This window comes from Morone saxatilis, unplaced genomic scaffold (assembly GCF_004916995.1).
Source record: "Morone saxatilis isolate NCDOM2014 unplaced genomic scaffold, NCSU_SB_2.0 Contig10, whole genome shotgun sequence".
In the NCBI taxonomy this organism is placed as follows: domain Eukaryota; kingdom Metazoa; phylum Chordata; class Actinopteri; family Moronidae; genus Morone; species Morone saxatilis.
This window is the reverse complement of record NW_023339652.1, coordinates 5,415,985-5,426,923: the sequence shown is the minus strand read 5'-3', so window position 1 is coordinate 5,426,923 and position 10,939 is coordinate 5,415,985. Positions and strand designations below refer to the sequence as shown.

At 43.7% G+C, this 10,939-nt stretch overlaps 1 protein-coding gene across 1 annotated transcript in view; it reads right to left on the bottom strand.

Annotated features, from left to right (window-relative positions):
* Positions 1 to 324: 324 nt before the first annotated feature.
* The window catches only part of gnai1 (guanine nucleotide binding protein (G protein), alpha inhibiting activity polypeptide 1), a 14,756-nt gene continuing 4,141 nt past the window's right edge, over positions 325 to 10,939 (bottom strand). Inside the window, exons 2-9 of the mRNA XM_035677037.1 lie at positions 8,621 to 8,663; positions 7,096 to 7,237; positions 6,617 to 6,774; positions 4,616 to 4,744; positions 3,250 to 3,379; positions 2,892 to 3,045; positions 2,059 to 2,286; positions 325 to 1,577 (exon numbers count right to left, since the gene is read on the bottom strand). Of these exons, the coding sequence (XP_035532930.1) occupies positions 2,096 to 2,286; positions 2,892 to 3,045; positions 3,250 to 3,379; positions 4,616 to 4,744; positions 6,617 to 6,774; positions 7,096 to 7,237; positions 8,621 to 8,663 (947 nt within the window). The 3' untranslated portion in view covers positions 325 to 1,577; positions 2,059 to 2,095. The remainder of the gene's footprint in view (positions 1,578 to 2,058; positions 2,287 to 2,891; positions 3,046 to 3,249; positions 3,380 to 4,615; positions 4,745 to 6,616; positions 6,775 to 7,095; positions 7,238 to 8,620; positions 8,664 to 10,939) is intronic.

The following is a 10,939-nucleotide window of genomic DNA, read 5'->3' as shown; positions in this document are numbered from 1 at the left end:
CAAAGCACGAGTGCGTGACTTATTACTGATTAAAGCATCTTCTAATAAACTGGATTTTGCATTTCAGATCCAGTATATCGAGCATATTTCAGAGGAAACCCTCTCTGGTCATGAACAGAAATAGTAGTGGTATTTATGCCTTAAGAGGGCATGTGATAGCATGACATTTAAAGGAAAGATGGAAGACACTGAAGGGGAGGAGAGTAATGTATCCTGCTTTGTGCTTTAGCAGCTTATTAATAGTCCAGTCATTTAGCTTTAATTAAGGCTTCATTAACTGTTGAAGATAGCTATGGGTAATGATACAGCAACTCCATGTGGTTTGTAAATGGTTTTTATTAGCAAAATAAGGGAGATGAGTCTACAAAGATTCTCCGTCTGTGGAGAACATACACATACATTGACAGTTGTGGCAGTTTCTTTATATGAACAGACCCAGGACCGTATTCATCACTCCTCTTGGCAAAGTAGTACTGATCTAACATCACAGACCAGGACCATCCCTTGACCATCTTAAGTTTCCATCACCTGAATGAAAGGCGTTGTGGATCCCGTAGCAGCGCCTCTACTCTTAAACCATCATTAGACAGGATCCAAGAACGATGTCTGAACCTTAAAACATTTCAGACGTCATCCTCACCTTTACAACCATGTTTTCTGTGGTTCAGTTTTTCCTCTCCTTAACACCAAAAAACTCTCCTCCAAATACATTAAAATATACATTAAAATGTGCCTACTCTGGTCTTTGTACTCTAAACACTTGAGCGTATTATGAGCTCAGTGCCTCAACTTACCATTTTCCGAATGGTTGGGAAGAATGGATATTTTGTACACTGTTTAAAAACCAGAACCCCAGATCTTTGGGGTGAATGTAACAATATACATCTCAGTATTGTACTGCGTGATCGGCCAGTAGGCCTTCCATTGTCATGGCGGGTGGGGGGAGGATGTGGGTAGGGGACTGTGGAGGCTACATGTTGGTCACCATGGAGACCCATGTACCTTTAGACCAGAGGGAAATCTTCCTCCTCCCGATAGCTCAGTGGTGTGCACATAGAAGATAGCATGGACACTAACATATGAAAACAGTTTACCTCTTAATGTTTAGAACAATTCAGCAGGCAACAGAACAAGCATTGGGACTACGACCGCAGTAAAAAGGCATGCGAAGGCACAAGTACCAACAAACTGGACTCAAAGTTGTACCCCTTTTCTTCCCTTTTGGTTGTAGGGAAGGAAGAAAAGGAGCGTTTTCCACCAACAGCGAAGTTTCCTTTTCCAGAGACAGCGGCAGAAGGAACAGCATAAAATCTCAAAAATTAAAAACAACAAAAAACAAAAAACAAAATACAAAGTAAATCTAAAAAAAAAAATGTGCAGAAATGTTTTGCGGTGACGCTTTTACAATGATACAAACATCCTACACAAATGCTGTAACGCTAGTTTAAAATGTTCCAAGACAAAAACATAAATAAAGCTGTTAAAAGTGGCATATAGTACAGCACTGGTCCGTGACTGATCCTCCCGACTCTTCTCATCTTCCCCACCAAAGATCCACAATAAACTGGCTCCACTGCCTGAGGACAGAAAGGGGGAGGGGGGGGAGAGAAAGAAACATGAGGGAAGTGAGGAAGGAGGAGGGATGGGTCAGAGCCGTTACAAAGAGCGGTTTTAGAGAGCTTGACCTCGCTGCTATCATTTCACAAACATCTAAATGGAGCAGAAAATGTATTTAAGCCTTTGATAAAAGAAGGCAGCGATTTCAGCGATTCAGTGATTAAATTATGAGTTTTATTATGATGGATTACGCCGCATCTCTGTGGCCCACTCCAGCTATGGCTCCTCCATAATTCTGAATGCTTGAGCTCTGGAAACAAACCCGTTTGAAGCCAATTTGTTGAACACATCTGAAAGAGAAAAGCTAATGCAGGCACACACTTAAACCAGGCTGTCATGCTTCTCTCAGTCACTTCCACTACATCCTGATGCTATTCCCTACATCCGGACCTGGGCTGAGCTCTGGTTGTTCAAGGGATTAAGTGATTAAGAGTTGCTTACCAAGAAAAAAAGGTTGTCATCTTCACTGTCACTGTCCTCAGAAGAGACCACAGTCTTTCAGGTTGTTCTTGATGATGACGTCGGTGACGGCGTCAAAGACAAACTGCACGTTCTTGGTGTCTGTGGCGCAGGTGAAGTGGGTGTAAATCTCCTTGGTGTCCTTCCTCTTGTTCAGGTCCTCGAACTGACACTGAATGTAGGCAGCTGCTTCCTCGTACGTGTTGGAGCCTGGAAAAAGACGAGGAGCGGGAAGTGAAATAGTCAGGAAGTCCCAACACAGGCAACAGCGTGCGGACTGAGTGACATGGCTGGGCTTCATCCTGCTAACTAGGCATTTCTGCTTGTTCTTGTTAAAAGTGGAGCGTCATCATACGTTCGACAAAGGCTCACTCTTTAACACCATTCGCGTTTCTTCAATTCTTAGAAAAACAGACGCGTAAAGGGGCGAGATGTGGTTTAATGTAGGTCATGTGCCAAACTATTTCTTGGCTGGGAGCAGCAACTTGTGAAGTCTCTGCTTGTTGCTTGCCAAAATCACGTACAGCAATAAAAAGACTGCTGCCAGCCAAGAAATAGTCCACATAACCCTCCATAAAACCACAACTGGTGGCTTCTACACTTTGGTTTTATACAGATTACACTAATTATGTACAATGTGATAATTAGTTACCTTTAGAGGTACCGGTAGGCGAGGATTGTTATCTTTGGATAGTGCCGGGCTAACACTTTCCCCCCGTTTCCAGTCTTTAAGCTAAGCTAACTGACTTTGACTTCATAAACAAGTTTTGAAAACATTCCTCATCATCAGGTCTAAGACTTGGCGCCTGTCTTACCTGCATATTCCGGGTAGCAGATGGTGAGAGGACTCTTCTTGATCTTCTCCTCGAACAGGTCCTTCTTGTTGAGGAAGAGGATGATGGAGGTGTCTGTGAACCACTTGTTGTTGCAGATGCTGTCGAACAGCTTCATACTCTCGTGCATCCGGTTCTAACAGGGAAAGAGGAAGATGACTCTGATCTTTATGCTTCGCTCACTGGTTCGCAATCATAACCTGAACGGGAAACCGATGCTTCAATCTCAGCTTCTATGACCCATCGAGATTCCAGTAAACGGAGACAATGTTCCCGCTGTGTACAAACGCAGAGTGCTTGCTATTATGTTCTTTCATGAGTCAGTGGCTGAAGCACTCACCATCTCCTCGTCCTCAGCCAGCACCAGGTCATAGTCGCTGAGGGCCACGCAGAAGATGATGGCTGTCACGCCCTCGAAGCAATGGATCCACTTCTTCCTCTCAGACCGCTGGCCGCCAACATCAAACATTCTGGAGGGAGGAAAGAAGAAAACATGTAAACATACATTCATGCATACATAATACAAGCAGTGTTTATGAAACCCAAGGACAAAAATAACTGTGGAAGAGTCGCTGTGGCTGCTCTGGTCTTGCTGCAGGGTTTGAGTGATGACAGTAAGTGATGAAAGAGGGAAGAAAGGAAAGAAATTCTTTGTCTATTGTTACTTGAAAATAAATGATAAAATATGACCAGTGCAGACAATAGTCAAGTATTTAGTATGCCTGTACTTAACTGTGCACTCAGTAACAGCAGAGCAAGAACAGACTTTAAGCTTTTGTTCTGTGCTTGCTGTCCATTAGCTCAGTGGAAAGGTTTAAAAGTGGGGGCCATGTTGCTTGTTTTAAAGTGTTTAATGGGGCCATTGTGACAAAATGCACACCAAAGAGCCACGAACTCGACAAGTGGTGTATGGTGTATATATCTTCATTCATTCCTCACATTCAGAGACAATTTCTAGACAAGCAAATCCAACTATGAAGAGCACTCCTGAATCACTGTATGAAACATGTAGCTGTGGCACGTTAAGAGAACCCAGCAAAAGCCTCGTTTAGCTCCCTAATAGCTGCTTTTTGTCAAAAGAAAATAATCAATACATAATCAGTGATCAAATACAAGAACCTGTCGAAACATGTGAAAGACTGACATCCTGGCTCAGCAGGTCGGTCCTCTTTCATCCGTTTACCTTCGCAGCAACAAAGTCATTAAACTGTTGGGACCGTGGAGAAGAAATATTTTGCTTTTGAGCTGGCTTGCCACATCTGTGTAATTCCCACATTACACAGAGTGACAGAATTACTGTAATGTGCTGTGACGGTGACAGTGTGTCATCGTAACTGTCTACTCAGTCGGTTTCTATGCAGCTTAAACACAGAAACATTGATAAGTCTTTGTATCTGTGGTTGTGTTTTTGGACCACATCCTTCCCTCTTCTGTTTGTGGCAAAAGTTCAATCACACCGCATCAGCTAAAAAAACTATATCATGATCATCAGGCTTGCTGCCCCCACTTCCTGTCTCTCGGTCATAAGTGAGTCATCGCTGATGCCCACAACACGTTCACAGACTGTGTCACAACTTACAGCTGTACATGTACAAAAGGGAATTACAATGGGAGTGAATGAGTCAGGAACAGGAAGGGAAGCTAATTAAGCCATCATGTAAAACATGCTGAGTGTACGCCAGTTGTTACAGTGGAGAAATTCTCACTTGAAGTGCAGGTCCTTGAATGTGAAGTGCGTCTCCACAATGCCTGTGGTCTTGACTCGGGTCCTCAGGACATCCTGCTGAGTCGGGATGTAGGTGGCCTGGGATATCCTGTCCAAATCGTTCAAGTAGCTGGGAGAGAGACACAAAGAAAAGGAGGGAAAACACAAAACATCAGGCAGAGAAGAAAAGAGAGCAGGAGGGGGAGAAAATGTGTCCGAAAAATCAAGGTCAAGTGAGCAACTGCCAGTTGAACAAACAACTCCCAGCTCATTCTCAGCGATAAACCAGGTTGGATTCCATATTTCAGACTGAAAACAAGTCATGATTCAACCTTTTCTGTTTTGAAACTGTTTACTTCTTTGCGGAGCAACATCTTACAATAAAATGAGTTGGGAATCCATCAGATGACTACAATTAGGACAGAAGATTGTAAACTTTGACATTTATAGTTCTAATGAAATTATGTGAAGCTAAAAAGCTGATCACACACTCTCACAGTTACAGGATGCGTCATTTGCCTGTGGTAAATTTAGACGTAATGGCCTGATGGCTTAGTGGTTAGGCTATAGCTCGCCTCACAGACATCAGGTCCTGGGTTTTAACCTGAGCCCTGGTATTTTCTTTGACGTGTCAGTGCATGGTTTTCTCTGTGTTTAGTGGATTCCTCCGGGTTGCTCTCGGAGTCCCAGAGGCAGCTGAATTGGAAACTCCCTGCGTGCAAGTGAGAATGTGTTTGTCAGTCTCTGTTAGTCCTGTAATGGGAGAGCCATCTGTTCAGGGTGCTGTCCCACATTAACGCTTGCTCTAGACTCTAGTGTGTTCCTGTGGTCATGAATTGCAACATTCAGGTAAAGACAATGGATAAATATATATGGAATTTTGCTCATTCAGTATAATTTTATTTTATTTAAGCTTTAAGTTTTTCTTTCTCCAACCGTAAATTCTACTGGTAATTTTTCCCTTCACATCAAAATGGACAGAGACTTTGTCAGACTCACCTTAATGTGCGTTTGAATGAACTCTTCCTCTTTTTTCATTTCCTGTCTAGCCTGCTTTCAACTTCGCTGCCACTGAATGAAACACATGCTGTAATCATACAGGATGTCACACATAAACCTACATGTTCAACCCTGTGGGTGTGTTACGGCCCGAGCTAATACCTCAAGGTTACTGCTGATAAATTACAAGGGAAAGAGATTAGTGACCTCTAGTTGCTACCAGACAAACACAAGTAATCTCCCCTCCACGCAAACAAGCCTTTAGTTTGTTTTCCAACGAGTTAAGTGGAGTAAAAAAACAGAACACAAGGTTTAAGCAACGGTGTTTCCTATTCATGAAAAGCCCTTGGACAGCAGGATTAGAGGAGCCAATTAGAAAAATGGCCAACGAGTGCAGCTCCCTCGGCCTGCGACGTAACCGCTGATGTTTGTTCTGCAGCAGTAAAACAAAGGGAATCCTTTCTCCTACAAACACAGGAGCTGCCTTGTGATGATATCATCTGTTTTGACACCAGGTGCTCTTGAACAATCTATAAAAGATTCAGGCTGGTCGAGAAAAAGAACTGTTAAACTTTTCTGCACATTTGTTTTTTCAAGCATGTGGCAAATGTACCTGTACTGAGGCGTGAGGTCAAAGATTAAATAGTCTTTCCAGCCGCTGCTCGTCAGGCTCGGTAGAGGAGGGCAAATATTGACAGTGTAAAAGTCCAGACGGATGCATGGTACTGCAGCCTTCTGCTCCCTGAGCGTAGTTGAAGGCTGGGACAACTTGTGTTTGACAAGTTGTGGCAGCAGCTTTCTGTGCGTTTGCAGTGGAATGACAGTAATTTGGGTCGTCTGGTCATCTGACGTGGAAGACGCTGTCGTTAAAAGTTGTTGACATAAATTGGTGTGTGGAGGACCATTGAGTCTTTTCACTGGATGACTCACAGTTTTGGCAAACCCTTCAACTGTTACCTCGGTTGTTTGTGTGTGTGTGTGTGTGTGTGTGCGTGTGACTCACTATGCTGCCGAGTCGTTGAGCTGATATTCGCGGGAGCGGCTGAAGCAGGCTTGTACACCTCCGTCCTTCCACAGCCGCTTAATGACACCGGCCAGCTCTCCCGTCATGAAGCCTTCCTCCGCTGAGCCCGCCAGCACAAACAGCTGCCGTGCGTCGTCCTGGGAGAGGAGAGGCGTCGATGTCAATATCATAAATCAACCATCAAAGTCATTACACCGACGTTACGATTAACATCAATCTGCTACCGAGCTGTAAATCTCAGTCACACTTATTAGTATATTTGAAATGACTTTTAGACGACCTGAAAAGGCCTCTGAAATCTTTACTACATTCACAGCGAAGACTACTTTCCCCAAGACTGTTTTCTGGCTGTTCAATGTTAGTACCCGCTTGTTTTCCAACACCACAAACTCAATTCAGGTCTCTACTCTACACCCCACCAAAATTACACTCCTCTCTCTCTCTCCTCTATCACTCACAGCTCTTGCAGCATCGCCAAAGTCGATCTTGAGGCGCCCCATGGCTCTGATGATGGCGATGATGGACTGGATGGTGTTGCTGTAGACCACAGCCTTGTACTGCTTACATTCCTCTTCTGAGTAGCCCGCCTCGTGGATGATCCTGCAGAAAGAGGGGGGATGAATGCGGTCAGCGATCGACTCATTTACTGACAGAAAACTCATCTTTTCGTGGACAATTCTCCCCAGCTTTTTTAGAAATGACAAATTTTCCTTCTCAGCTCTTATTAAAGATCTTTTTTTTAATACTTTGACCTTACAAGCTCATTGCAACGTCTGCAGAAATATTGTCGGGCCACAGCGGCACTGATCTCCTCATTTCTGGCTGCTTAAATCACAGTCATCCAGGGAGATGAAGCTTGATTAATAGTTTGTTGTTTTACACAGAGGCTGGAATTATTCTACACTTTTATCATCCCATGAATGATCAAATTAATTCTACAAATAGGTATTATTTAATTATTTTTTTTAAATAATTGATCTGTTTCTGAAACAGCTGGGAACACGTGCATACATACATTTGCTCGGGGAATATTTTCAGCTAACGATCGACTCAGAATAAAACTTAAGAGCCCATATTTATTATAATGAAGGAACATGTCACCAGTGTGGCTCTGTGATGTCTTTATTAGTTTTTGGACAAAAATCTAGGCTACTAACTAACAATGATTTTCATTATGGATTAATCTGTTACTTTCTTGATTAAATAACGATTTGTTTGGTCTACAAAATGTCAGAAAATAGACTCATTTTTTTCCCTGATTAAAGGTCCTGACTGATTAAAAGTAGGAATAATTTTCTATCAATAAACTAATCGATTGAATTGTCTCAGCTCTATTTGTTAGTTAGGTCAATTCATTGCTGGTTTGGCCTTTTTGTGACGAGAAAAATACATTCGTTATAAGATAAAGATAAGAGAAAAGAGCATAAAAAGGCAACTTTCACCAGCTAACAACATGTAAAAGTAATCCATCAGCTGTATTATGCTACAATAAGTAAAGACTGCGCAGTAAATCATTTCCTTAAATCAGACAGAGACTGTTGATTCATGACTGTTCACTGTGAGTAACATTTCTCACTGCTCTGCACATCCGTCACAGGAAGAGAAGCAACAGAAAAGCCATATCGCAGCACGCCTGACATGTCTACTGTTTGATGAGTGTATCCACGAGGATGTTTATGAAACATATAATTCATATTCGGGACACACACACACAGCATGTGGATGATGTATAGGTAGGTTGTCTTCATGATCCATTATGCATGGTGCTTGTTTGTACAGCAATTCACAGAGCGTAATATTACCCAGAGAGACGCTATAAAAGCACGATTGGTGTTTGTGGTGTGGAAAATGAATATTCTCAGTGACATTACGCGTATCTGATGAGAAGAAGTCACTGTTCATACACTGGAAGAAGAAGAAAAGTTAGTTTTGATTGTTCAGCGAGCAGAATGATGAGATGAAACTGCAGCGAAATGAACTCACTTCATCTGCTTGACGATCGTACTTTTCCCCGATTCGCCGGCACCTGGAAAAGACAGAGAAGGAAATGTAAATATTTCAAGACGTTAATGCCGCCTGAAACAAGATGAAAATGTTGTTTCATATCCTTTCTTAACGCATAAGTCAACCGGCTCACTTCCTCTATCTGCCCGGTTTTTAAAATAGCACTTACAACCCTTTTTATACAGCGATCCTCCTGTGATGTGGCCGAACGGCACGACGAGGAACTATGCAAACGAAACCAGAGCAAAACCACCTCAATCAAAGGAGAACTGAGAAACAAGAGCACGAGTGTGTGTGTGTGTGTGTGTGTGTGTGTGTGTGTGTAACCTGAGGTATGACTTCAGTGTTTAAGTTAAAAGGAGTCCTCTGGTCAACTAATTAGATCGAACGGGTTGTAGTCGAGACAACTGATGAAAATGGAGGGAGAGACGGAGCGGGCAGGAAGGGAATCGGACTCTCGGCGCGGCTTTTTGCTTTGTGGATCTCTCAAACGTCACGGCGCCATGGCAACGGCTCTCGTTATATCCAGGAGATCTCTGGAGTCACCTGAGGAGGCTTTGTGGTCGCAAGCGACATGTTGGCTGCCACCGAGACGCATCTGCTGCTCTTTCCCCCTCGACTGTACTCGATGCCTCTAATGGCCGTTACCATGAACTACATTAGATCTCCTGGTGTGCACTCAACGTCCTCATGTTACAGCAGCTATAGCGAGGCGGTTGGCCCGTCGTCACTGACGTAACAGTCCTCTGCCACTGGGGAAGGTTTTTCAAACCACTTGAGAGCGACTGTTCCCAGAGCAAACACCCCCAGCTCGTCTCTCAGCTCTAGAAACTGCGGAATAAAGGGAAGTGGAAGAATACATGAAGTCTACCGTCATGCGTAACCTCGTGATGCTGTCAGCTGAGACAACATGGTTTAAAATCATCCCCTTAATCTAGTTCCACTTTCACTCCATGCTGCAAATACATCTGACACATTATTAAGAAGAAACACATTATATAAGCATCCTGCTGCACACTATCTGTATGAATTCCTACAAACTGCATGCTGATAGTACAGCCGTGGCATTTCACCTTCACTATAATTGGATGAGAATCACCTGAGGACACGTTATTTTAATTACGTGTCACCACTCGGGTGGCGGAGCGCCCTGGAGGGGGGGGAGACGGTGCAGTGGCAGCTCCCTTGGCACACAGACGGCAGATACGCCGCTCGGCTGGGCACGGCTGGCCCGGTGAGCTGGCACATTGCAGCCCTCTGCCGGATTTCACCGTGCCAAAAGACACTTCACATACCGACACAGTGGGAATCCAATTCAGGCCGGGCTGTGAGCTCACGCTGAAGTTCAAAGTGGCCTCTTCATAAAGGAAACTGTTCTTTATTATCAAGGTTTTATGAGCAGAGATTACAAAACCACACAAATCGAGTTGCAATGACGAGTCAGGAAACAGAAAATGTATCAGGTGATTCATTTTTTCAGTCTTTTATGTTGGAAAAATGCCAAACATTTCCTGATTTTAGCTGCTTTTCTCTATTAACTGAATAACTTTGGGGTTTCGACTGCCAGTCGGACAAAACAAGACATTCGGAGACGTCACCTGGACTTTTCAGAGACCAAACAGTTATTGAAGTTTAGAAAACGAGCACCAGATTAATCAACAGTGGAGATAATCGTTATTTTCAGACCTACTCACAGCAATCAGAAAATAGTTATGTTACAATCTGTAACAAAACTGGAGAAGAAATCCCTTTGAAGTTTAAATTTCGATGACATCTGAGTGAACCGCTGCTGAAGTTCAGTGAAAATGATAACGAGGTGACGTGTGATGAATCATTGTGGGAATCTACTGTAATTGCGGCAAAGTTGCGTCAGAGCGATCTTTTCGCCGAACGCTCGCAGAAACACAGCGCGAGTCTGCAGGAACAACGTGGATGAAAACCATAAAGTCAGCCTCGTCGTCTCCGTTGCAATCAACGAGACGTGAGCTAAGGGATTTGGCTCCGACCTCTCAACACCAGTGATATCATGAGGGTGTGGATCTTGTCAGAGCCTCTAGGTCCAAACACAGGCGTCCTGATTTTGACTCTCTCTCTACACACACACACAACACACACACACACACACAGGCCTGACCTACGGGCCCTCGTGCAGAGTCATGTTACACACCCACAGCTTTGATACGCCCTCCCCAAAACAGCTATAGACTGGAAACCACTGGAGCAGCTGGTTTCTGTTTCCAGCGGTTCAAACTATTTTAGGAAAATAAAAGCTCACCGCTCCAGTGAGAACGGAGAGGG